General features: G+C 45.6%; 1 protein-coding gene across 1 annotated transcript; it reads left to right on the plus strand.

Annotated features, from left to right (window-relative positions):
* Positions 1–1702: 1702 nt before the first annotated feature.
* LOC121551874 (zinc finger CCCH domain-containing protein 11A-like) lies at positions 1703–9192 on the plus strand. The gene is made up of 12 exons (XM_041864557.2): positions 1703–1756; positions 1858–1977; positions 2326–2449; positions 2660–2794; positions 4795–4884; positions 5086–5193; positions 5925–6023; positions 6122–6535; positions 6685–6758; positions 6980–7454; positions 8650–8843; positions 9007–9192. Exons 1-12 carry the CDS (start codon positions 1703–1705, stop codon positions 9190–9192), a joined length of 2073 nt encoding a protein of 690 aa, XP_041720491.2.
* Positions 9193–27843: the final 18651 nt, after the last annotated feature.

The following is a 27843-nucleotide window of genomic DNA, read 5'->3' on the forward strand; positions in this document are numbered from 1 at the left end:
CTCCTTCTCCTTTTGGTGAGATTAAACCCAGCTTCATCCATGTAGATGTATTGATGGGGTCTTTCCATTGCATCCAGTTGAAAAACCCTCTGTAGAAATAGATATAGTTTTGTAAGTGATACGGAAAAAAGTGATTTAGGCCACTACAGTAAATCACTACTTAGAGTAATCAACATTGAATGTGTCTGGATATATGCCAACCTGTACATACTGGAATCTTTGCTCTTTGACTCTGTCTGAGTTGCGATCAAAGGGCACTCTGTATAGCTGTTTCATGCACAGTCTGTTGCGCTTGAGGACACGATCAACAGTAGAGAGGCTGACACTGTTGATACCCTCAAAATGTAAATGGCCCTCAATGATCTTCTGCTGAATTTCGCTCAGTTTAATGGCATTGTTCTCACGGACCATTTCAACAATTAGGGTCTCTTGGTGTGGGGAGAACATACCTGTCCTCCCACCCCCATGTGGCAGTCTTTCAATTCTACAAAAAGAGAACATGGAGTTACAAAAATATACATGGAATACTAGGCCTACAAACAGTTAGACCAACCCTCCATTACAATACTACAGTACATTGGTACAGTGATGTACTGAAACATATATTTACTTACAGTATACTGTGGTACAGTATATAGTATGTCATACAGTAATTGCTGTCAACATTTACATACTGTACTATAATGTCAAAAAAAGGTAATTACCTGTTCTCTTCTCTAAATCTTCGGATTATGGTGGACACAGTGAATCTACTGATGTTTGGTTGTACCCTTTGTCCAGCCTCCCTCATGCTCATACCATGGACAAGAACATGGTCAATCACAGTAGCTCTGATTTCATCAGATATTACTGTTCTTTGTCTTCGCTGACCACCTCGACCACCTCGACCTCCTCTCACACGAACTCTTCCTCTCAGATTTCTATCCATTGTAGGGCCTCACAAACCAGTGCTCTCTGAACTGGCTTACTGTATATGTTCCCTCACATCATTAGCCACAAGTGTGATCAATTTTGAGTTGTTGTGTTCAAGTGGTGACACCTGTGCTCTAATTGTGTTTGACTTTTGTCACCTGTGCTCACCATTATGCAGCACGGGTGCATCACAATGAAAATGTGTTGGCAAGTTATGTCTAAACAGGTGAAAAGTGCTTATGGTTTTGCCAAAAGAGTGATTGATTCAATCAGTGGGTTCAGGCAACTGAGCATTTGGTTCAGACAATAGGGTTTAGTGTTTTAGCAATTGAGAAAAACTGTATTATCAGTACTCTCTAGAGTATGAACATCTGCCAACTCAAACAGGTGAGTGGAGAGAGAGAGAGTGAGAGAGAGAGAGAGAGAGAGAGAGAGAGAGAGAGAGAGAGAGAGAGAGAGAGAGAGAGAGAGAGAGAGGTCATGATCCAGTGAAAATTTAACATTTCGCTTGGACAGGGAAGGTTTAAAGCTCAAAAGATATACAGGCACATTATTACATATTCACAAAACTGTCACAGACGTATGTCACAGTTGACCACAAAGGAATTCTAATTCCTTTAGAATTTAGAATTCAACTCTGAATGGTTCTGTTGCCACCACAGTGAAGAAATGAAATCCACACACGCCAGAGAAACGACCATGGCTCCTGTTTCCCTGCTGCCAGCACAGAGAGTGTCCTGTTGGCCCTGAAGAGAACATCCAAAAGTGAATCCAATCAACCAGCCTGAACATGGCTAACAAGGGAGATGACTGCTATTTCTTCTTGAATGCCACTTGCGCTAAGGTAGGGGCCATAAGAAATAGTGGCTCAGGTATTCACGGCAGTGTTTTTTTCTATTGTATTTTCTCTGTATTAACTTACTTGTGTCTGTATCTCCTGGGCAGGGTGACAGCTGCCCCTTCAGACACTGTGAAGCCGCCAGCGGTTGTGAGGTTGTCTGCTGCCTGTGGCAGGAGAACAGATGCTTCCGACAGGTCTGCAAGTTCCGCCACGTGCTGATCAAGGTAAGGATCTCTCTCTCTCTCTCATTATTTCCTTCAGTATTCATCATTGCCTTAGTAATCCCAAACAAATAAGTATTTCAAGAATATCCCCTTAAAGCTTTGCCTACTTGAGGCTGTGCGTTATATATTATAGAGGGGTAGAGAAAGCCCCTGTCTTAAAACCTGGGTCAGGGGCTGTATTCCTGCCTCTGGATCTTTTGGGAGTGACATTTTGGGCTGTTTTGTCATCCATCCAAATTCTCAGATTTCAAGCCTGGATTTTGAGTCTTTATCATAGAAAGCAAAGTGAGCTTTCACAGTGTTGCTACTTGTTCTGACCTGTCCACTCCTACCTTTCACCTCTTGTAGAAAAACAGGAAGAAGATTGCTTGTTACTTTGAGAACCAGCCTGCTGGCTGCCAGAAGCCTCACTGTGCCTTCCACCATGAGAAACCACGCATCATAAATGGCCTATACGTGCCGTCCAACAAAAGTGAGCAGTCACTCTGAAGAGACAGATTCTGACCAAGCCACTGTTAACTTACTGATCTTCATTTCCTCAGCATCACATGGCGATTAAACACAACATGTATCAGCAGATATACCAGCAGATACACATTCAGGATTGAGATAAATAACATATTTGGGCTGATTTATGAACCTTTATCAGAACCAGAGTTTATCAGTAGTTTTTGTCACTCAGGTTTGGCCCTGAAAGAAGAGGAGGAGCCTCATGAGGATCCTAGCCCTCTTGTCTCCACCCCCATCCCCAGCCCAGCCAATCCCCAGATCCATGGGGTCATCAACCCATCAGATGATGAAGATGAGGAAGAACATGGTAAGAAATAGATTGTTCTTATGTCTTTACCAACACTTTCATTCCTGTGTAGTGTAGTTACTGACAAGTCAAGTTTATTTAAAGTGCAATTTATAAAGGTCACAACACTTTACACGACTAAAAAGGAAGACCAAATAATGTAGAAAGAAAGATAATATAAACAACAACAAAAAGCAATATAAAAATTGAGGAGCAAATAGTCTGTAGGGCAGGAAGGAGCTGGAAAGTGGAAAGATGCCCAGCTCAAAAATTCCCAGCGAAAACACACCCAGTCCAAAGATACCCCGTGCAAAGATACCCAGTGCAAAGATACCCACAATGGAGACACAATAGAGCAGAACTTCAAGGTACTTAAGCACTAGTCTAACATTTTAAAGGAAGAAAAAAGGATATTGATATTGTTTGGAAATACAAAGTATTCAGACCCCTTCACTCCCCCCCCCCCATCAATCTACACACAATACCCCATAATGACAAAGCAAAAACAGGTTTTTATAAATTTTTACTAATTTATTACAAATTAAAAACGGAAATATGACATTTATATAAGTATTCAGACCCTTTACTCAGTACCTTGTTGAAGCACCTTTGGCAGCATTACAGTATTGAGTCTTCTTGGGTATGACGCTACAAGCTTGGCACACCTATATTTGGGGAGTTTCTCCCATTCTTCTCTGCAGATCCTCTCAAACTCTGTCAGGTTGGATGGGGAACATTGCTGCACAGCTATTTTCAAGTCTCTCCAGAGATGTTCGATTTGATTCAAGTCCAGGCTCTGGCTGGGCCACTCAAGGACATTCAGAAACTTGTCCCGAAGCCCCTCCTGTGTTGTCTTGGCTGTGTGCTTAGGGTCTTTGTCCTGTTGGAAGGTGAAACTTTGCCCCAGTCTGAGGTCCTGAGCGCTCTGGAGCAGGTTTTCATCAAGGATCTCTCTGTACTTTGTGCCATTCATCTTTGCCTCGATCCTGACTAGTCTCCCAGTCCCTGCCGCTGAAAAACCTCCCCACAGCATGGTGCTGCCACCACCATGCTTCACCGTAGGGATGGTGCCAGGTTTCCTCCAGACGTGACACTTGGCATTCGGGCCAAAAAGTTCAATCTTGGTTTCATCAGACCAGAGAATCTTGTTTCTCATGGTCTGAGAGTCTTTAGGTGCCTTTTGGCAAACTCCAAACGAGCTGTCATGTGCCTTTTACTGAGGAATTGCTTCCATCTGGCCACTGTACCATAAAAGCTTGATTGGTGGAGTGCTGCAGAGATGGTTGTCCTTCTGGAAGGTTCTCCCATCTCCACAGAGGAACACTAGAGCTCTGTCAGAGTGACCATCAGGTTCTTGGTCACCTCCCTGACCAAGGCCCTTCTCCCCCGATTGCTCAGTTGGGCCGGGTGGTCAGCTCTAGGAAGAGTCTTGGTGGTTCCAAACTTCTTCCATTTAAGAGTGATGGAGGCCACTGTGTTCTTGGGGATCTTCAATGCTGCCCAAAAAAATGTTGCTACACTTCCCCAGATCTGTGCCTCGACACATTCCTGTCTCGGAGCTCTATGGACAATTCCTTCGACCACATGGCTTGGTTTTTGCTCTGACATGCGCTGTCAACAGTGGTACCTTATATAGAGAGGTGTGTGCCTTCCAAATCATGTCCAATCAATTGAATTTACCACAGGTGGACTCCAATCAAGTTGTAGAAAGGATGATCAATGGAAACAGGATGCACCTGAGCTCAATTTCGAGTCTCATGGCAAAGAGTCTGAATACTTATGTAAATAAGGTATTTCTGTTTTTGATTTTTAATAAATTTGCAAAATTGTCTAAAAACATGTTTTCACTTCGTCATTATGGGGTATTGTGTTTAGATTGCTGAGAATTTGTATTTATTTAATCCACTATAGAATAAAACGGTAACGTAACAATATGTGGAAAAAGTCAACGGGTCTGAATACTTTCCGAAGGCACTGTACCTTCCTCCAAGAGGGGTTCCTGTATGTTTGTGTGTGTGCAGATCAGTTCTCAGAGGGGGAGGACAACGGGTCCAGCTCAGACGGATCCAGAGTAGTCTCTCCCAGGAAGATAGCCATGGCCTCCAGCTCAGGTAAGAGGACATAGAAACACAACACATCCACAAGGCCTGGACTCAAACTTGAGCTGACCACTTTTGTCTTTTAGTGTGTCAGTGGCAAAGCAGGGTTGTATTTGAAAGCCCTTAGAACAATCCCAATGCAGTACTTACCTACTTTATTTGCATGCTGTATGTGAATATCGTGTGAGTTGGACAACTGTGCTTGTCTCTCAGGTTATACAATTCCTGGCCAGGCCTCAGACCAGAGAAACAACGGAGCCAGTGGAGAGAAGGAGATCATGAGATCCTTCATCCATCCATCTCTCTTCACAGCTAAGGATGGTAAGAATCGTTGAACACTGATCTAGCTGAGCCTTGTTGTGTATAACAAAAAATTAGTTTAAGTGAATCCCACAAGTATATGAATACATACTTGCTACATGTCATGTACAGTATTGTAATTTGTTAAAATACACTTTCAGAAAAAAAGGGGCTCTCTAGAACCTAAAAACGTTATTCGGCTGTCCCCATAGGAGAACCCTTTGAAGAACCCTTTTTGGTTCCAGGTAGAACCCTTTATACAAAGGTTTCTACATGGAACCAAAAATAGTTCTACCTAGAACCAAAAAGGGTTCTACTTGGAACCAAAAAGGGGACAGCTGAAGAACACTTTTGGAACCCTTTTTTCTAAGAGCATAATGCTTGCTGCCTACTCAGACACTGTGGTGTTTGGTGAAGAGACCGGGAGACACAACGTTGCGGACATGCTGGGGAAAATAATAGTCAAAGGTACATTTGAAACTTCTGGAAACCCCAGTTTTGGTCAAAGAAGGAAGCTGAGGAAAGAGCTCATATTAGCTAGGAATCACTAAGAAAATGTAAGGACAACACTGCCAGTCAATGTAGCTACACAACAGTGTTTGGTACCATTCCATTGATTCCATTCCAGCCATTACAATGAGCCCGTCCTCCTATAGCTCCTCCCACCAGCCTCCTCTGCTACAAAACTGTTGTCATTGGTTGTATTGCCACTCATCAACACTCTTGACCTTTCATGACTTCTGACCTTTTAGAAGTTCCTGCCGGGGGTGACCTGTCAATGAAACGCTATCTGGCCAAGCACTTCGGGAGGAAAATGGGCGAGGATGAAACAGAACATCCCCCTCAGAAAGGTGAGAAAGGTAGAACGACAGCAATATTTCCACAGTGGATGAATTACCTCAGACGTTCAGGAATACTATTTCTCATGGGGAGCACCCTCTCCCTTCAGTCCCTGACACAATCACCTCCACCAGGGCCCCAAAGAGAAGCGTCACTGCCAAACCTGCAACCAGTCTCCATGTGAAGACCTTCTCAGAGATCCTCCACGCCAAGAGGAAGCTGGAGGAGGACCTGCAGCAGGGCCAGGGCCCCAGCCTTAGGAAGGCCAACCAGCAGGCTGTGGAAGCAGCTCCAGGTAACTCCCAGGCCTGCGGACCCACCCACCCAGCCATGCCCATGCGGGTGGCCCCTCCTGTCAGAGGAGTGAAGGTGAAAACCCTGGAGGAGATCCGCAGTGCGAAGGCAGCCAGGATGCAGGACCAGGGACAGGAGGCATCCAATGGGAAAAGGCCAGGCTCTGCCTCTGGAGAGGGAGGCGCCAAGAAGCCCTGCATACTGCACATCAACAAACCAGCTTCTCCTGGTAATCTTTGCTTTATGGACAAAAACAAATTAATTTTATATGTGCTTCTAATTGTTCATAGCAATTTACATTGTAAGGTATCCAGACCACTAGCTGTAGTTTTTTGTATAATTGTAAGACTTACACACATATTTTTTCCCCCCTGGCAGCTGCTAGCACTACCACCCAGAAGATATCTGAGGTGACAGAGAAGCCAGCTGAGTCTGCTGCTGTTGCTACTGAGGTAAGACTGCCATACCTCCTATCATGTGTCCTTCTGTCTGAATAGTTTAGATCCAAATAAGTAGTTCTGCTTTGAATGTTTGGTTAATTACTGAATATCTCTGTGGTCCTGTTGTCTTTCGGCCAGCCCTGCTAACGGTAGGAGCGATACTGTGTCTGGTGCCAGCCTGAAGGTGAAGACCTTCGAGGAGAGCATGCGTGAGAAGAGGCTGAAGGCTGCAGGAAGAGCAGGCCTCAGAGGGTTCCGCCAAGGCCGAATCTGCCCAGACACAGGCCGCAGACTCCGCCCTCCAGAGGGAGAAGAGTATGACCTCCATCATAATGAGGGTCATCCCCTCTGCCACCTCCTCACCCCACACCATCACCCTGGAGGTACTCGCCCAGGCACCCAAGGCACCCCTTTGCCAGCGCATCACTCTCAAACCCAAGGCAGCCTCCCATGTACTCTGTGCCACTGCCTTTCCCCAGCAGGGGTCTCCGCTGAAGCAGGCTGAGGCAGACCCCCACTCCCTCAGCTCCAGGAGCTCCAGCGCTGCCCCAGGTAAGAGGAAGAGAGGCTCCCCGGGAGGTGCCAGTCCCCCCAAGCAGGCTGCCTTAGCAGCAGCAACAGACTCCCCTGGACGCTCTGTGGATGAGGATCTGGTTGAGAAGGCTCAAGATGGATCCCAGAAGAAATCTCCTGGGCAAGCTACTGAAGGTACAGTACATGTCTGCAGAGAAAAGGCTCTCAAAGCTCTCTCACTTGTTTAACAATCCTGTTTTATGCTAACAGTCCCGAACATCAGAACAGAGCAGGTCCCTGGTCTTGGAATTCCCTCCAAGCCAACCTGGTGTCCCTAGAGAGTTCAAATGACAAATAGATGAGCAGGTTATTGAGGCATGTAGGCCTAGTTGTTTATAGTTGTCACCTGCGATGTCACTGGTCAGCATTGCCTAATGTAAGAAAGCATGTTGTTTATTTGAATTATGTCTTATACTGTAATGGCCCTGTGATTTATTGCAAGCTCTAATAATGCTTGACGTATTGCACTCTGATGTATTTCTTGTTTCGTGTACATTACTGATTGATGTCATGTCTGGTTGATGACATGTGCCTGTTTGTCTGAAACGTATGTGTTGATGCTACTGTCTTGGTCCAGGTGTCTTTTAAAAATCTACAGTACCAGTCAAAAGTTTGGACACCTACTAATTCAAGGTTACTACATGAACCATATGTGTTATTTCATAGTTTTTATGTCTTCACTATTACTAGAAAATAGTAAAAATTAAGAAAAACCCTTGAATGAGTAGTTGTGTCCAAACTTTTGACTGGTGCTGTATATTTTTACTTAACGAAACTAACTTTGTTAAATACAAATAAAGAAAGGAACTATTGCATTGTCTGGTTGCTAAGCAACCATTTTGTGTTTGACATGATGAAGCCACTCTGTCAAATGTTGCTGGCGCGAGTCAAATTTCTCCAACTAAATACATAGTGGAATTTCAACCACAAAACTTGTTAGCTTTGATTTTAAACATCAAAATACTAGTGCTTGCCTAGCAAACATCAAAATGTTTGTTTTTGACTTGGCTATTAAAAATCAAATTCTAAATTGAGGTTCCGCATGTTGTCATGGTTATGGTTCAATGTTATGTTCATCAACCAATCAGTGACCTTGTACAAAACCCGGCTGCATATTGAACATTGAAATTACCGAAAGCCCAGACTGTTTTACCTGACAGAGCAGAAACAGACTGGCACCCAGGATCTATGCAGCAAAGATATAAGTTAATATATATTACTTTTTTCAAGCTGACTTTGATATTTGATATTTGTACTGCACTGTTGAGGAGAGCTTGCAAGTAAGCATGTCATTGAAGAACTCAAAATTATTAGTCTGACCTCCTGACAGTGAGGTCCAAGCTGAACATGAGGCCTTCTGTGATGAAGCAGGCTGTCCAGATAAAGCCCGGCCAGAAGGGCCAGAAGAGGACGAGGAAATCAGCAGACACATATGCGGTCGCTGCAGTCAACAGCACACCCCTCAACAGCACCTCTGCAGCACAGGAGGAACTACTGCAGGAGCCGCCCTGCAAACGGAAAGAGGTAGGTCTCAATGTTTGCTCACGCTCTGTGTAGGGATTCCTTTGTGATGTTATGGCGATGCACTTAGTAATTTGTATAGGATCTCTATGGTAATACCACTGTTATTATAACCTGTGTCGATAACATTTGTGTGTTATCTCCAGGTGTCCTCTCCCTCCTCCAGTGTCGAGGCCCAGATGAGCCTTGTGGTTCCCTGGAGTCCTCTCTCCGGCCCTGTGGTGATGTTCACTCTGCCATGGAGGCCCCCTCTGCCAGCTCCTCCTCCTCTGCCATGGATGAATTTGACGAGCGAATGAAAAAGTTCTTAGGCTACTATCATGAGTTCAACTGTGAGCTGGACCCCGGCTAGGGATTTAAGGACCTCCTGTTGGAGCTGAATGAGGTGATCGAAAGCTAGACTGGCCACCTGATACATGATACACCATTCACAACCTTGGTCCATTGACCTAGAGTAACTCCTATGCTCATCACCTGATACTCTGTTCACAACCTTGGACCGACCCTTGTTCTAGAGTAAAGCCTATGTTAATCTCCACCAGTAGGATTTCAAATGACCACCAGAACTAACCACCAACCCTCAGTCAACCACCAGAACCAAACACCAGTTGTACTTCAACCTACCACCAGCGCAACTTGCAGGGCAGCACCCTATCACTGCCATAGAGGAGGATTGATTTGACATATCTCCTCATTTATTTGGGAGGAATGTATATTTTTATGTAACTGAAGATCCCCAACCACCTCCACCGTCTATCTGCCCATGCCATCTGAGTAGAGATTGGGGTTGCAATAATATGTCAAGAGGGGACTGGAGGACTTATTTTCTATTCTATTTTTCTATTATTTTCTATTTAATCAATTTAAAAAACGTATTTTATTTTATGTTTTTATATTATTTCTTTCCCCCCACTTTTTTTCATTGAAAAACAATCCTTTATGTATTTTAATATCTGCACCTTTTATGATTTATTTGATGACACTAATGAAATACTTGTGTAAGGATCTTTCAATGATTTTCGTTCATTTTCCTTTTATGGAAATGAACAGAAAAAACATTTTTTTTAAACATCCTCAGGTAAGGGCTTGTGATCTTCCCCGCCGAGCCTGCCACCCACGAATGTCCAATCAAGTATCATTGTTTTTGCAGAAAGAGTGAATCTGTATACTGTGAATGGCAGCTTTATACTGTGTAAACCAGCTTTAAATGGAAGAGCTACAATAACTAACATGGCTAACAGGTGTCACGTACTGTAGTTAGCCTGCTCCTGCTTCCTGTATCTGCCTTGTGCCATTTCCACTAGTGGTGCGCGGTCAGCTGTTTGTTCCCCCGCACGCAATTGCTAATAACCCATTCACAACCTCCCAACAATGTGAAAATCTGAGGCCCGCACCTGACAATAACCTGCTAATATAGAAAATGCGGTGTAGGCTACAGTCTACAGAGTTTTTGACAGGGGGTGCATGATTTTTTTGTGCCTAATTTAAATACTGTATGTCTCTGCTTATCATTTCTGACATTTTGGTAGGCTATTTGTTAGTCAACGTGTCTATAATTAGATACATGCAGCTTCTCTTCTGTCATTATGTTTCCCTAGAAGACTAAATAAACCCTTGTTCACCAGAATAATGTCATAAATGATAGAATGAATGCTCCAATCCAGTTGAAATCGGTAAAGTTTTCTATGTCATCGCTGCTTCTTTTGTGTAGTGAAGACGTTTAGGGACCGCGGAGAAAATGCAATAACTCAAAAATAAAATGGGAAAGATTTTCTGTGAAAAATGTCCAAATGACATGAGTTTGACAGGTTGTAAGGGAATAGAAAGCTGCGAAAACCACCCAACATCTTTCTGAAAAGATTTCAGTTCAGCTTTGATGCATATTGTTAAATGTTGTTGTGAAAATACTATCAGCTTGTATGATGCTTATAAAGATAGCACCTCTACCTACAATCCTTAACTGCACATTCACATTCTCTCAAGATGCTAAAGAAATAAATAATTTCTCCACTCCTGTTCCTGAGTCAAAATGTACATTTGTTGTATAATTTTACAGCAAGAAATGCTTAATTCTGAAGGAGTTAATATTAAGACTATGTGAGAGGTTATGGACCTACAGTCAGTATCCATATTTCAGTTTCCATTTAACCCATCTGAAGAGTAGGCTACAGTTCCCTTGACATGACATAGGCCTATTTGAAGTCCCTGTCTTGTGATTGAATTTGTATAGGGCCTTACAATCATCACACTGCTTTCATCCTCTTTTGCCACTTCACCATCACTTTCCCAAACATTACTTTTCTGGCCCTCCCTTCTCTATATTTTCAACTCTCCATTTTGCAGATTTTCTCTTATTGAATTAAATATTAAATTAAACTCTGACATTGTATGAAAAAATGTATGCACTCACTAACTGTAAGTCGCTCTGGATAAGAGTGTCTGCTAAATGACTAAAATGTAAATGTAAAAATGTCCCCCTTTCCCCCTTCTGATAACCAGGTGGCGAATCGCATCTATTTGTAAAGTGGTTGTCCCACTGGCTATCATAAGGTGAATGCAGCAATTTGTAAGTCGCTCTGCATAAGAGCGTCTGCTAAATGACGTAAATGTAAATGTAAAAATGTAAATTGTCCTTTTTGACATTAACTTTTTCTGCCCGTTCCCAAAAGCGTTTGACGATTGGTGTGTAGGCTATTTGGCAAGTGTAAAGTTAGTGCCATATAGCCAAATAATAATGAATGAAAACCTCAATGTAGCCTATAGATAGAAATTGCACAAGAATGATACATTTATGGATTCATGTATTGTTTTCTCTTCATCCACACAATATTTCATGACCCTAAACCCGCGCATCACTAAAGTCCACTGTCTGACTGACACTCCAAAAATCAAGTTACAATTGTTTTGTTCACTTCTAGTTCTGAACTGATATAATGGTAAGCCTAGAGCGGTTGTGGGAACTTTGAGAAGGCTAATTGAGGTGAATTAACCATATGACAATTAACACTGTGTGTAGTGTACCCCCTCAAAAAGTAAATATATGGATGTAAAGTTAGATTTTCAGTTGTGTGTCTTACAGAAGCTAACTGAATGATATTAGTCCATTTTTAAATACACCACTATGTTACTTTATTTTCTATGCTGCCTAGTGTTTTTCCCCATGTTCATTTATGAATTGTACATTGGTCATTGAATGTACAGTACCAGTCAAAAGTTTGGACACACCTACTCATTCAAGGGTTTTTCTTTATTTTTACTATTTTCTACATTGTAGAATAATAATGAAGACATCAAAACTATTAAATAACACATATGGAATCATGTAGCAACCAAAAAAGTGTTAAACAAATCAAAATATATTTAATATTTTATATTCTTCAAAGTAGCCACCCTTTGCCTTGATGACAGCTTTGCACACTCTTGGCATTCTCTCAACCAGCTTCATGAGGTAGTCACCTGGAATGCATTTCAATTAACAGGTGTGCCTTGTTAAAAGTTAATTTGTGGAATTTCTTTCCTTCTTAATGCGTTTGAGCCAATCAATTATGTTGTGACAAGGTAGGGGTGGTATATTTGGTAAAAGACCAAGTCCATATTATGGCAAGAACAGCTCAAATAAGCAAAGACAAATGACAGTCCATCATTACTTTAAGACATGAATGTCAGTCAATCCGGAAAATGTCAAGAACTTTGAAAGTTTCCTCAAGTGCAGTCACAAAAACAATCAAGCGCTATGATGAAACTGGCTCTCATGAGGACCGCCACAGGAAAGGAAGACCCAGAGTTACCTCTGCTGCAGAGGATAAGTTCATTAGAGTTACCAGCCTCAGAAATTGCAGCCCAAATAAATTATTCACAGAGTCCAAGTAACAGACACATCTCAACATCAACTGTTCAGAGGAGACTGTGTGAATCAGGCCTTCATGGTCTAATTGCTGCAAAGAAACACCTACTAAAGGACACCAATAATAAGAAGAGACTTGCTTGGGCCAAGAAACACGAGCAATGGACATTAGACCAGTGGAAATCTGTCCTTTGGTCTGATAAGTCCAAATTTGAGATTTTTGGTTCCAACCGCTGTGTCTTTGTAATATGCAGAGCAGGCGAACGGCTGAAGGAGGAGGTGTTATAGTGTAGGGGTGCTTTGCTGGTGACACTGTCTGTGATTTATTTAGAGTTCAAGGCACACTTAACCAGCATGGCTACCACAGCATTCTGCAGCGAACCCATTAGGTTTGCGCTTAATGGGACTATAATTTGTTTTTCAACAGGAAAATGACCCAACACACCTCCAGGCTGTGTAAGGGCTATTTGACCAAGAAGGAGAGTGATGGAGTGCTGCATCAGATGACCTGGCCTCCACAATCACCCGACCTCACCCAATTGAGATGGTTTGGGATGAGTTGGACCGCAGAGTGAAGGAAAAGCAGCCAACAAGTGCTCAGCATATATGACAACTCTTTCAAGACTGTTGGAAAAGCATTCCAGGTGAAGCTTGTTGAGAGAATGCCAAGATTGTGCAAAGCTGTCATCAAGGCAAAGGGTGGCTATTTGAAGAATTTGTTTAACACTTTTTTGGTTAGAATAGAAGTGGTTTTTCAGTATCTTGGTCCCAGCTTTGATGCACCTGTACTGACCTCGCCTTCTGGATGGTAGCGGGGTGAACAAGCCGTGTCTTGGTTGGTTGATGTCCTTGATCATAGTTTTGGCCTTTCTCTGACATCGGGTGCTGTAGTTGTCCTGGAGGGCATTCAGTGTGCCCCCGGTGATGCGTTGGGCAGACCACACCACCCTCTGAGAGCCCTGCGGTTGCGGGATAGGGGAGTGTGCAGTGCGATGGCGATTGCATCGTCTGTGGATCTCTTGGGGCGGTATGCAAATTAAGGTGGGTCTAGGGTGTCAGGTAAGGTAGAGGTGATATGATCCTTAACCCTCCCGTTGTCCTAGGGTCAAAATGACCCGCCACTGTGTTGAACCAACTTTATTTAATTTTTATATTTTTGGGATCATTTGTGAGAAGGAGGCAGTGAGACTTTAAAGAAAGTATCACTGCCTCCTTCTCACAAATGATCCCAAAAATATAAAAATTAAATAAAGTTCGTTCAACACAGTGGCGGGTCATTTTGACCCTAGGACAACGGGAGGGTTAAGTAGCCTCTCAAAGCACTTCATGATGACAGAAGTGAGTGCTCTGGGGCAATAGTAATTTAGTTCAGTTACCTTTGTTTTCTTGGGCACAGGAACAATGGTGAACATCTTGAAGGAAGTGGGGACAGCAGACTGGGATAGGGAGAGATTGAATATGTCCGTAAACTCTCCGGCCATCTGGTCTGCACATGATCTGAGGACGCTGCTAGGGATGCGTCTGGGCCAGCAGCCTTGCAAGGGTTAACACGCTTAAATGTTTTACTCACGTCTGCCCCGGAGAACGAGAGCCCCGAGTTCTTGGGAGCGGGCCGCGCCGGTGGCACTGTGTTATCCTCAAAGCGGGCAAAGAAGGTGTTTAGCTTGTCCTGGAGCAAGACGTCGGTGTCTGCGACGTGGCTGGTTTTCCCTTTGTAATCCGTGATTGTCTGTAGACCCTGCCGCATACGTCTCGTGTCTGAGCCATTGAATTGCGACTCCACTTTGTCTCTGTACTTACATTTTGCCTGTTTGATTGCCTTACGGAGGGAATAACTACACTGTTTGTATTCAACCATATTCCCAGTCACCTTGCCATGGTTAAATGCGGTGGTTCGTGCTTTCAGTATTGCGCGAATGCTGCCATCTATCCACGGTTTCTGGTTTGGGTAGGTTTTAATAGTCACAGTGAGAACCACATCCCCTATACACTTCCTGATGAACTCAGTCACCGTGTCGGTGTATACGTCAATGTTATTCTCAGAGGCTACCCGGAACATGTCCCAGTCTGCGTGATCAAAACAATCTTGATGCATGGATTCCGATTGGTCAGACCCGCGTTGAATAGACCTTATACAGTGAGGGAAAAAAGTATTTGATCCCCTGCTGATTTTGTACGTTTGCCCACTGACAAAGAAATGATCAGTCTATAATTTTAATGGTAGGTTTATTTGAACAGTGAGAGACAGAATAACAACAAAAAAATCCTGAAAAACGCATGTCAAAGATGTTATAAATTGATTTGCATTTTAATGAGGGAAATAAGTATTTTACCCCCTCTCAATCAGAAAGATTTCTGGCTCCCAGGTGTCTTTTATACAGGTAACGAGCTGAGATTAGGAGCACACTCTTAAAGGGAGTGCTCCTAATCTCAGTTTGTTACCTGTATAAAAGACACCTGTCCATAGAAGCAATCAATCAATCAGATTCCAAACTCTCCACCATGGCCAAGACCAAAGAGCTCTCCAAGGATGTCAGGGACAAGATTGTAGACCTACACAAGGCTGGAATGGGCTACAAGACCATCGCCAAGCAGCTTGGTGAGAAGGTGACAACAGTTGGGGTGATTATTCGCAAATGGAAGAAAAACAAAAGAACTGTCAATCTCCCTCGGCCTGGGGCTCTATGCAAGATCTCACCTCATGGAGTTGCAATGATCATGAGAACGGTGAGGAATCAGCCCAGAACTACATGGGAGGATCTTGTCAATGATCTCAAGGCAGCTGCGACAATTGTCACCAAGAAAACAATTGGTAACACTGAAATCCTGTAGCGCCCGCAAGGTCCCCCTGCTCAAGAAAGCACATACACAGGGCCGTCTGAAGTTTGCCAATGAACATCTGAATGATTCAGAGGAGAACTGGGTGAAAGTGTTGTGGTCAGATGAGACCAAAATCGAGCTCTTTGGCATCAACTCAACTTGCCGTGTTTGGAGGAGGAGGAATGCTGCCTATGACCCCAAGAACACCATCCCCACCGTCAAACATGGAGGTGGAAACATTATGCTTTGGGGGTGTTTTTCTGCTAAGGGGACAGGACAACTTCACCGGATCAAAAGGACGATGGACGGCGCCATGTACTGTCAAATCTTGGGTGAGAACCTCCTTCCCTCAGCCAGGGCATTGAAAATGGGTCGTGGATGGGTATTCCAGCATGACAATGACTCAAAACACACGTCCAAGGCAACAAAGGAGTGGCTCAAGAAGAAGCACATTAAGGTCCTGGAGTGGCCTAGCCAGTCTCCAGACCTTAATCCCATAGAAAATCTGTGGAGGGAGCTGAGGGTTTGAGTTGCCAAACGTCAGCCTCGTAACCTTAATGACTTGGAGAAGATCTGCAAAGAGGAGTGGGACAAAATACCTCCAGAGATGTGTGCAAACCTGGTGGCCAACTGCAAGAAACGTCTGACCTCTGTGATTGCCAACAAGGGTTTTGCCACCAAGTACTAAGTCAAGTTTTGCAGAGGGGTCAAATACTTATTTCCCTCATTAAAATGCATATCAATTTATAAAATTTTTGACATGCGTTTTTCTGGATTTTTTTGTTGTTATTCTGTCTCTCACTGTTCAAATAAACCTACCATTAAAATGATAGACTGATCATGTCTTTGTCAGTGGGCAAACATACAAAATCAGCAGGGGATCAAATACTTTTTTCCCTCACTGTAGGAAGGGAGGAGCAAAATGGAGTCGTGATCTGATTTGCTGAGTGGAGGGCGGAGGAGGCCCTTGTAGGCATCCCGGAAGGGGGAGTAACAGTGGTCGAGCATTTTAGCAGCGCGATTACTACTGTCAATGTTTTTTTATTTTTTTATTTAACCTTTATTTAACCAGGTAAGCCAGTTGAGAACAAGTTCTGATTTACAACTGCGACCTGGCCAAGATAAAGCAAAGCAGTGCGATAAAAACAACAACACAGAGTTACATATGGGGTAAAAAAACATAAAGTCAAAAAATACAACAGAAAATATATATACAGTGTGTGCAAATGTAGCAAGTTATGGAGGTAAGGCAATAAATAGGCTATAGAGCAAAATAATTACAATTAGTATTAACACTGGAATGCTAGATGTGCAAGAGATTATGTGCAAATAGAGATACTGGGGTGCAAAAGAGCAAAATAAATAATAATATAGGGATGAGGTAGTTGGGTGGGCTAATTTCAGATGGGCTGTGTACAGGTGCAGTGATCGGTAAGGTGCTCTGACAACTGATGCTTAAAGTTAGTGAGGGAGATAAGAGTCTCCAGCTTCAGAGATTTTTAAAATTCGTTCCAGTCATTGGCAGCAGAGAACTGGAAGGAATGGCGGCCAAAGGAGGTGTTGGCTTTGGGAATGACCAGTGAGATATACCTGCTGGAGCGCAGACTATGGGTGGGTGCTGCTATGGTGACCAATGAGCTAAGATAAGGCGGGGATTTGCCTAGCAGTGATTTATAGATGGCCTGGAGCCAGTGGGTTTGACGACGAACATGTAGTGTGGACCGGCCAACAAGAGCGTACAGGTCACAGTGGTGGGTAGTGTATGGGGCTTTGGAGACAAAACGGATGGCACTGTGATAGACTACATCCAATTTGCTGAGTAGAGTGTTGGAGGCCATTTTGTAAATGACATCACCGAAGTCAAGGATCGGTAGGATAGTCAGTTTTACGAGGGCATGTTTGGCAGCATGAGTGAAGGAGGATTTGTTGTGAAATAGGAAGCCGATTCTAGATTTAACTTTGGATTGGAGATTCTTAATGTGAGTCTGGAAGGAGAGTTTACAGTCTAACCAGACACCTAGGTATTTGTAGTTGTCCACATACTCTAGGTCAGACCCGCGAGAGTGGTGATTCTAGTCGGGTGGGCGGGTGCCAGCAGCGTTCGATTGAAGAGCATGCATTTAGTTTTACTAGTGTTTAAGAGCAGTTGGAGGCTACTGAAGGAGTGTTGTATGGCATTGAAGCTCGTTTGGAGGTTTGTTAACACAGTGTCCAATGAAGGGCCAGATGTATACAAAATGGTGTCGTCTGCCTAGAGGTGGATCTGAGAGTCACCAGCAGCAAGAGCGACATCATTGATATACACGGAGAAAAGAGTTGGCCCAAGAATTGAACCCTGTGGTACCCCCATAGAGACTGCCATAGGTCCAGACAATAGGCCCTCCGATTTGACACACTGAACTCTATCTGAGAAGTAGTTGGTGAACCAGGCCAGGCAGTCATTTGAGAAACCAAGGCTATTTAGTCTGCCAATAAGAATGCGGTGGTTGACAGAGTCGAAAGCCTTGGCCAGGTCGATGAAGACGGCTGCACAGTACTGTCTATTATTGATCGCGGTTATAATATCGTTTAGGACCTTGAGCGTGGCTGAAGTGCACCCATGACCAGCTCGGAAACCGGATTGCATAGCGGAGAAGGTACAGTGGGATTCGAAATGGTCGGTGATCTGTTTGTTAACTTGGCTTTCAAATACTTTCGAAAGGCATGGCAGGATGGATATAGGTCTGTAACAGTTTGGATCTAGAGTGTCACCCCCTTTGAAGAGGGGGATGACCGTGGCAGCTTTCCAATCTCTGGGGATCTCAGACGTTACGAAAGAGAGGTTGAACAGACTAGTAACACATTTACCTCTTGGGAGGTAAATGTGTTGGTAGAACTTCGGTAGCGTTGTCCTCAAATTTGCTTTGTTAAAATACCCAGCTACAATAAATACGGCCTCAGGATATGTGGTTTCCAGTTTCCACAAAGTCCAGTGTAGTTCCTTGAGGGCCGTCGTGGTATTGGCTTGAGGGGGAATATACACGGATGTGACTATAACCGAAGAGAATTCTCTTGGGAGGTAATATGGTCAGCATTTGCTTGTGAGGTATTCTAGGTTGGGTGAACAAAAGGACTTTGTTTCTGCACGTTATCACAATCACACCATAAGTAGTTAATCATGAAACATACTCCACCGCCTTACTTCTTCCCAGAGAGTTCTTTATTCCTGTCTGTGCGATGTACTGAGAACACAGCTGGGTGTATGGACAGGGACAGTTTATCTGGAGAGAGCCATGATTCCGTGAAACAGAGTATGTTACAGTCCCTGATGTCTCTCTGGAAGGAGATCCTCGCCCTGAGCACGCACACACGCACACACACACACACACACACACACATATACTGGAACACATTCACAATTACCCACACTCACACACATACACACGTTCATAACTAATTCTCTCTTCAGCATTTTCCATGATGAGGGCTTAATTAATCTCTAAACACCAGCTCTTCATCATAACTGTAATAGGCAATCAGTAGAGTCGCATAATGATACGCTTGTTGTATGACTCATCAGTTAGCTCTCTGTGTCCATGCTATAGCAAACCAAGGCGGAAAAGGGCCTCTCTCTTTGATCAATAATAGGCAATTCCCATTTGTCTTCTCTCATCTGCTCATTTAAAGGGGCAATCTGCAGTTGCCTCATTCATTTTTGGACTTCTGAATTAATGAAATGTACCCATTGATTCTTGAAGAATATAACTTATAAATAAATGCCTCTTGAACTTAGATCAACTGTCGTACCCTATCAGAACCCAAAATATATGCTTGTTTAACTCCTATGTTTGTAAACAAAGTAAATGCAAACTAACACTTTATAGCCTCAAAACATGCATCCATAGCTCTGTCTATGAATTTGAGAGTGATTACATTTCTCCAGCCCTATCCCTCAACTTTTTACAGAAATAGGGGTAGAGAGAACTCTTTGTTATTGTTTCAACTGCTTATAGCCACTTTAAAGGACCTCTGTTTCTTAACAAGGGCAGATCCACTCCTTGAAAGGACAGAGAGAGATTTGTGTTTACCACCTCCCCTTTCTGATTGATCACGATGAGGCTTGAGGGACTCTTGTGTCACTATGCTGGCCATTATCAATGTGTGTGTGTGTGTGTGTGTGTATGTTTGTGTCGGCCGGTTGGTCAGTGTGAGATATAGTTTGTTGGTGTGTGTTATTAGTTTGTTGGTGTGTTATTAGTTTGTTGGTGTGTGTTATTAGTTTGTTGGTGTGTGCATATGTTGGTTTGCCTTGAGTGTGCTGTGGCACTGCTAGACTGCCATATTATTTCAATGTCTTACCTTGTCAGCACAGCCTTCTAGTTCATTGCAGCGACCTTTGCCTGAGGACAGGCAGGGCCTCTTGTGTTTTGTATAAATTAAGCATGATCAAATTGTGGATTACACTTTGTCTGTTTGAAATCATTGAGGTGCTCCCCTAAGTATTTTTATTTCAGCACGTTGAACTGCCTCTACAAGATCATCGCCCAGCAACAGTCAGATCCAGAACATGTTGTACCTTTGTTTTGATTCTGACTGCTGCTCCGGCAACTGTACACATTGCAACCCAGAAGGGATGAAAGGGTAACGTATCGGGCCTTGATTCAATCAGATCAAGATCGAGGAAATGTGCCTACTCTCCAGTAACTGTAAGGTGGGAGTGCTTTGCTTTACCAAAACATGGCTAGATGTTTTGATAAAAAACGCTGCGATTCATGTTGAAAATTATGTAGTAATTAGAAGAGACCGCAATCGTAAAGGCGGGGGACTTTGTACTTATGTATGATCCGATATTGGGGTCAGCTACAGATCAGATTTAAACCATGACGAGATTGAAGCTGTGTGGTTGGACATTCTATTACCAAAATGCAAAACCATTATAGTTGGAACCTGTTGCAGACCACCAGACCAGTACAAGTTTTATGAATTGTTGGAGGAGACTTGCGCCAACTGTACGGATTTTGGTAAATCCAAGGTTATTGTTAGTGGTGATTTTAATACAGACATGCTCAAAAAGGAAAATGATACTTTTAAAGCTCTTAAGAATTGTTGTAATCTGTTAGCCTTACACCATCTGATTAATGAGCCCACCAGGGTATGTCCTTCTGGCCAAACCATCATTGACCTTGTGTTGGTGTTGGATAGATCAAGGATATCAAACAGTGGGGTTGTAAATGGGCTCAGCGACCATTCCATCATTTTCTGTAGTAGGAAGGTTCAGAAACAGTTTTTAATTGTTCCTCATAGACCTAAAAAAGTAGGTCTATGAGGAACTATAGTGCAGATGTTTTTGTTAATTGTTTGAGCAAATTGGACTGGTCTACTGTATTGAAATGCAATGACGTGGAAAATGCCTGGGGCAATTGTAAATAATTGTTTTTAGATGCTGTTGACATGCTGGCTCCAGATTATTTTTTTGAATTAAGCAAAGAACAGAACCATGGATAAACGATAACATTTTAAAGGCAATTAAGCTATGAAATTAATCCTTTCTGGAGTTCAGGAAAATCAGGGCAGATTATGTTTTTATAGACTACAAGAAATTAGGAGAAGGTGTTTATGTAACGATCCCGGCAGTCTGAGTCGGGTCCTGTCTGGTGACTAGTGTTTCCTGTTCGTAGTCTCCAGTTTCCCGAGGGTTCGGGAACGCTCCGGGGAGCTCTCTTGTTTTCCGCACCTGCATCCCGTCAGCAATCTGCACACCTGGCCCTCATCATCACCCTTTTTAGGCTCTGGCCAAACATCCAGTTCCTGCCGGATCGTTAGCCATGAACAGTAGGTGTTCTGTGTATCAGTTTAGAGTTTTCTAGCGTGAGTTTTGTTATTTTGTACTTTGTTGAGTTTTTGTGTTCTTACCTCCGTTTTTGTTCCACCTGCAGTCACACGTCCGGAACCTTCACCCCACCTCTGCCTGATGGTCGGCGGCTGCCGAGCCATCACTGGACCCAGTACTGCACCCCCAACTACTCAACCACGCCGCCCGCTCTGTCCCTGGATTATTCTGCACCTTTTGTCGTATCTAATAAACCCTCACCTTCGTTCAACTCTCCTTGTCCTGGTCTGCTTTTGGGTTCTGGCTGAGGGAACTGTGACAGAACGATCCGGCCAAATATGAACCCAGCGGACCTGGACTCTGTTCGCCATGCCATTACCCAGCAGGAGAAGATGTTGGGCCATCATAGCATGGTACTACAGGAGATCGCGTTGTCAGTTCGGAACCTTTCTACCGGCCTGACGGAGGTCCAGAACCAACGCCAGTGTCCGGTGGAGGACTCACTACCGGTTTCACCCATCTCGCCTGCCGCTTCTGAAGTTGTGTCCCTCCGTGAGCCCAAGGTTTCGACGCCGGAGAAATATGAGGGGGAGCTGGGAAGATGCCGTTCCTTCCTTATGCAGTGTGGATTAGTGTTCGATCTACAGCCCTACTCTTATGCCACTGACAAGGCTAGGATAGCCTTTTTGATTGAGTTGCTGCGTGGTCGAGCGCTGGAGTGGGCTTCAGCCGTTTGGGAACGACAGGATCCCTGCATGGCTTCATACCAGGGGTTCACGGCCGAGATGAGGAAGCTCTTCGACCATTCCGTCCGAGGGAGGGACGCAGCTAGGCGTCTGTTTTCTCTTCACCAAGGAACTCGCAGCGTGGCCGACTTCGTGATCGAGTTCAAGACGTTGGCTGTGGAGAGTGGGTGGAACGAGGAGTCTTTGCAAGCGGCCTTTTACCAGGGCCTGTCGGAGCAGCTCAAGGATGAGTTGATCTCCTATCCGGAGCCTAGTGACCTGGACAGCTTGGTAGCCTTGTCTATTCGGGTGGATAATCGAGTCCGAGAGCGAAGGAGGGAGAAGCAATGGGGTCCGTCCAATCGATCAGCTTCTCAGTTCCCAGTCGGGTCGGGTGGTGGACCAGAACACGTCGATCATTCTCCACCACTAAGGATTAGTGGAGAGGACCTCTCTCCCGATTCTGAACCCATGCAAGTGGGGCGGCACGGGTTAACCAAGGAGGAGCGTCAACATAGACGTAAGACCAACTGCTGCCTCTACTGTGGTCGCCCGGGACATTACATCTCCACTTGTTCCCGGCGGTCGTCAAACTGCCCGGCTCGCTAAAGTTGGGAGGACTTTTAGCGAGCCAGTTTCAACCTCTCAGTACCTCTGTCAGACCCCGCTTCCCGGCTACCCTTGTGAACAGGAATCAGAGCTTAGCGCTTAACGCTTTTATCGATTCAGGTGCCGATGGAAGCTTTCTTGATGCCGAGTTGGTGGAACAGCTGGGGCTTTCCAAGGAGCAATTGCCGGAAGCCATTGAAGCGACCACTCTGAACGGCAGTAGTCTGGCACGTATCACGATGAGGACTGAACCGGTTAAGATGCGGTTGTCGGGGAATCATTCTGAGATGATTTCATTTTTCATTCTGCCGTCTTCCCATGTTCCTCTGGTCCTTGGATACCCCTGGCTGAAGAAACACAATCCCACGTTCGATTGGGTGACGGGCAAGGTAACGAGTTGGAGCCTTGATTGTCATGCTAACTGTCTCAAGACTGCCTGCCCCCATTCGGTTCCCAGTCAGGTGATTGAGGCTAAACCCCCAGATTTGTCCCTGGTTCCCGAGACATATCACGATTTGGGGGAAGTTTTCAGTAAGCAGAAGGCTCTGTCACTTCCTCCCCACCGACCATATGATTGTGCCATCAACCTGGTTCCTGGAGCTGTCTACCCCAAGGGAAGGTTATACAGTATCTCCCGACCTGAACGTGAGGCGTTGGAGACCTACATCAAGGAGTCCCTAGCTGCTGGTCTCGTTCGTCCCTCGTCATCACCCCTGGGGGCAGGATTCTTCTTTGTGGGAAAGAAGGATGGCTCTCTTCGACCGTGTATTGATTATCGGGGGGTTGAATGACATCACGGTCAAGAACAAGTATCCCCTGCCCTTGATGAGTTCTGCCTTCGACTCCTTACAGGGTGCTACAGTGTTCACCAAGCTAGACCTACGCAATGCGTATCACCTGGTCCGGATCAGAGAGGGGGACGAGTGGTTGACGGGTTTCAATACACCGATGGGTCACTTCGAGTATCAGGTGATGCCGTTTGGACTGACCAATGCTCCAGCGGTATTCCAGAGTATGGTGAACGACGTCCTGAGAGATATGATCGGTCTCTTCGTGTTTGTTTACCTGGATGACATTCTGATCTTCTCGAAGGAACCTTCCGACCACGTCCAGCATGTCCGGCAGGTTCTGCAGCGATTGTTGGAGAATCGCCTGTTCGTGAAGGCCGAGAAGTGCGAGTTTCACGCCCACACTACATCCTTTCTCGGGTACATCATCTCCAGGGGTGAGATTAGGATGGATCAGGAGAAGGTTAGAGCGGTTCTGGAATGGGTCCAGCCTGGTACGAGATTGCAACTCCAGAGATTTTTGGGGTTTGCGAATTTCTACCGCAGATTCATCCGGGATTACAGCCGTGTGGCCGCTCCATTAACTGCCTTGACTTCCAGTATCAGGACCTTCAAGTGGAATCCGGAGGCGGATCGAGCGTTTCTGGATTTGAAGAGGCGATTCACCAACGCACCGATTCTCTCTCAACCGGACACGGCCCGTCAGTTCGTCGTTGAAGTGGACGCGTCTGATGTGGGAGTTGGCGCTATCCTGTCGCAGCGATGCTCCACGGACAGTAAACTCCATCCCTGCGCCTACTACTCTCGTCGCCTTTCGCCTGCAGAGAGGAATTACGATGTGGGTAACCGGGAGCTTCTCGCGGTGAAACTTGCCTTGGAGGAGTGGCGCCACTGGTTGGAGGGGCGGAGCAACCGTTTATTGTCTGGACTGACCACAAGAATCTTGCTTACGTGCAATCGGCTAAACGTCTCAACTCCCGCCAGGCCAGGTGGGCGTTGTTTTTCGGACGATTCAAGTTTGCCCTGACGTTCCGACCTGGATCTAAGAACGGCAAGGCGGACGCCTTGTCCCGGATGTTCTCCAAGACGGAGGAGAGTGGGTCCAAGACCGAGACTATTCTCCCCCGGAACTGCGTCGTGGGAGCAGTGATGTGGAAGATTGAGGAGGAGGTGCTGGCGGCCCTTCGGACTCAGCCCGGTCCCGGTAACGGTCCACCCGGTCGGTTGTTTGTGCCTGAGTCGGTTCGTCCTGCTGTCCTCAAATGGTCCCACGCCAGCAAGATGGCCTGTCACCCCGGCGTGGCTCGGACTATGGCGTTTCTTCGCAGACGTTTTTGGTGGCCTGCCATGGCCGAGGATACTCGGGGTTTTGTTGCTGCCTGTCCAGTGTGTGCGCAGAATAAGAGTACCAATCGGCCCAGCTCTGGACTACTTCACCCCCTTCCTATTCCCCGGCGTCCATGGTCGCATCTGGCCCTGGACTTCGTCACGGGGTTGCCCGCTTCTGAGGGGAACACGGTCGTTCTGACTATCGTGGACAGATTCAGCAAGTTCGCCCACTTTGTGCCTATTGCCAAGCTTCCCTCTGCCTCGGAGACGTCCGAGATCCTGGTTAGGGAGGTTTTCAGGGTCCACGGTTTGCCCAGTGATATCGTTTCCGACCGTGGCCCTCAGTTTACCTCTGCTGTCTGGAAGTCCTTCTGTTTGGCCATTGGAGCTACAGTCAGTCTCACATCTGGTTTTCACCCCAATCCAATGGTCAGGCGGAGAGAGCCAACCAGAAGATGGAATCCACGCTACGCTGTCTGGTCTCTTCCAACCCCACCTCCTGGGCCTCTCAGTTGCCTTGGGTTGAGTATGCCCACAATACTCTCCCTACATCTGCCACTGGGATGTCTCCCTTCCAGTGCCTGTATGGCTACCAACCTCCCCTGTTCCCTTCTCAGGAGAAGGAGCTATCAGTGCCTTCTGTTCAGGCTCATATTCGTCGTTGCCACCGGACCTGGCATCGGGCCAGAAAGGCACTCCTTAGAGGTTCGGATCGGTATCAGCTCCAGGCGAATCGTCGCCGGATCCCCGCTCCCACCTATACCATCGGAGATAGGGTTTGGTTGGCCACACGGGATCTTCCGTTACGGACTGAGTCTAGGGAAGTTGTTACCGAAGTTCATTGGTCCGTTTGTGGTGGAGAAGGTGATCAATCCGGTGGCAGTTCGACTCAAACTACCGAGGACGCTCAGAGTCCATCCCACCTTTCATGTCTCCTGCCTCAAGCCTGTCTTCCTCAGTCCTCTGTTGCCTCCTCCGCCTCCTCCTCCTCCTCCTCGGATGATCGGAGGTGGTCCTGCCTACACGGTGCGTCGCATCATGGATTCCAGACGGCGGGGTCGGGGTTTCCAGTATCTCGTGGACTGGGAGGGGTATGGTCCTGAAGAGAGGAGTTGGATTCCGCGGCGACAGGTCCTAGATGCTGACCTCATCAGGGATTTCTACCGCCTCCATCCTGGCGCTCCGGGAGGTCCGCCCGGTGGCGTTCGTCGGAGGGGGTACTGTAACGATCCCGGCAGTCTGAGTCGGGTCCTGTCTGGTGACTAGTGTTTCCTGTTCGTAGTCTCCAGTTTCCCGAGGGTTCGGGAACGCTCCGGGGAGCTCTCTTGTTTTCCGCACCTGCATCCCGTCAGCAATCTGCACACCTGGCCCTCATCATCACCCCTTTTTTAGGCTCTGGCCAAACATCCAGTTCCTGCCGGATCGTTAGCCATGAACAGTAGGTGTTCTGTGTATCAGTTTAGAGTTTTCTAGCGTGAGTTTTGTTATTTTGTACTTTGTTGAGTTTTTGTGTTCTTACCTCCGTTTTTGTTCCACCTGCAGTCACACGTCCGGAACCTTCACCCCACCTCTGCCTGATGGTCGGCGGCTGCCGAGCCATCACTGGACCCAGTACTGCACCCCCAACTACTCAACCACGCCGCCCGCTCTGTCCCTGGATTATTCTGCACCTTTTGTCGTATCTAATAAACCCTCACCTTCGTTCAACTCTCCTTGTCCTGGTCTGCTTTTGGGTTCTGGCTGAGGGAACTGTGACAGTTTAGCTTGTCCTGGAGCAAGACGTCGGCGTCCGCGACATGGCTGGTTTTCCCTTTGTAATCCGTGATTGTCTGTAGACCCTGCCGCATACGTCTCTGTACTTACATTTTGCCTGTTTGATTGCCTTACGGAGGGAATAACTACACTGTTTTTATTCAACCATATTCCCAGTCACCTTGCCATGGTTAAATGTGGTGTTTCGTGCTTTCAAGTTTGCGCGAATGCTGCCATCTATCCACGGTTTCTGGTTTGGGTAGGTTTTAATAGTCACAGTGGGAACAACATCCCCTATACACTTCCTGATGAACTCAGTCACCGTGTCTGTGTATACGTCAATGTTATTCTCAGAGGCTACCCGGAACATATCCCAGTCCGCGTGATCAAAACAATCTTGATGCATGGATTCCGATTGGTCAGACCCGCGTTGAATAGACCTTATAGGAAGGGAGGAGCAAAATGGATTTAAATTTTTGTCATTTAGCAGACACTCTTATCCAGAGCGACATACAGTTAGTGAGTGCATACATAATTTTTTATTTTTCATACTGGCCCCCCGTGGGAATCGAACCCACAACCCTGGCATTGCAAACGCCATGCTCTACCAACTGAGCTACATCCCTGCCGGCCATTCCCTCCCCTACACTGGACGACGCTGGGCCAATTGTGCGCCGCCCCATGGGTCTCCTGGTCGCGGCCGGCTATGACAGAGCCTGGATTCGAACCAGGATCTCTAGTGGCACAGCTAGCACTGCAATGCAGTGCCTTAGACCACTGCGCCACTCGGGAGTTAGCAGGGCGAGTACTACTGTCAATGTGTTGGTAGAACTTCGGTAGCGTTGTCCTCAAATTTGCTTTGTTAAAATCCCCAGCTACAATAAATGCGGCCTCAGGATATGTGGTTTCCAGTTTCCACAAAGTCCAGTGTAGTTCCTTGAGGGCCGTCGTGGTATCGGCTTGAGGGGGAATATACACGGCTGTGACTATAAGAAATTAAGAGAAGGCCAAGAAATATTATTTTAATGACAAAATAGTTGAGAACAGGAACAATCAGAGTACACTATGGAAGTGTCTGAAGCTGTTAGGTTATAGTAACAGATTAAAGACCAAAGCTCGAAATCTTAGCCTGGACATTGGAGGAAAGGTTACATCAGACAAGACCATGGTTGCAGACAGTCTGAATATATACTTCACAACTATAGCTAATACATTAGTGAGCAAGTTACCTGGTCAATCAGGTTGTTATGGGGAGAGTCAAGTCCAGTAGTTTTACTCGCAGCAGGGAACTCAAGTGGATGCTTTTTTGTTTTAAAAAGTGTCTGAG

Source organism: Coregonus clupeaformis, chromosome 12, assembly GCF_020615455.1.
Source record: "Coregonus clupeaformis isolate EN_2021a chromosome 12, ASM2061545v1, whole genome shotgun sequence".
NCBI classification, from domain to species: domain Eukaryota; kingdom Metazoa; phylum Chordata; class Actinopteri; order Salmoniformes; family Salmonidae; genus Coregonus; species Coregonus clupeaformis.

Bases quoted from the DNA above. Each gene is read 5' to 3' on its own strand.
- LOC121551874 (XM_041864557.2), top strand. From the start codon at position 1,703: ATGGCTAACAAGGGAGATGACTGCTATTTCTTCTTGAATGCCACTTGC. The intron at 4,885-5,085 runs GTAAGAGGACAT...CTTGTCTCTCAG, and splicing joins AGCCATGGCCTCCAGCTCAG to GTTATACAATTCCTGGCCAG. The intron at 8,844-9,006 runs GTAGGTCTCAAT...TCCCTCCTCCAG, and splicing joins CGCCCTGCAAACGGAAAGAG to TGTCGAGGCCCAGATGAGCC.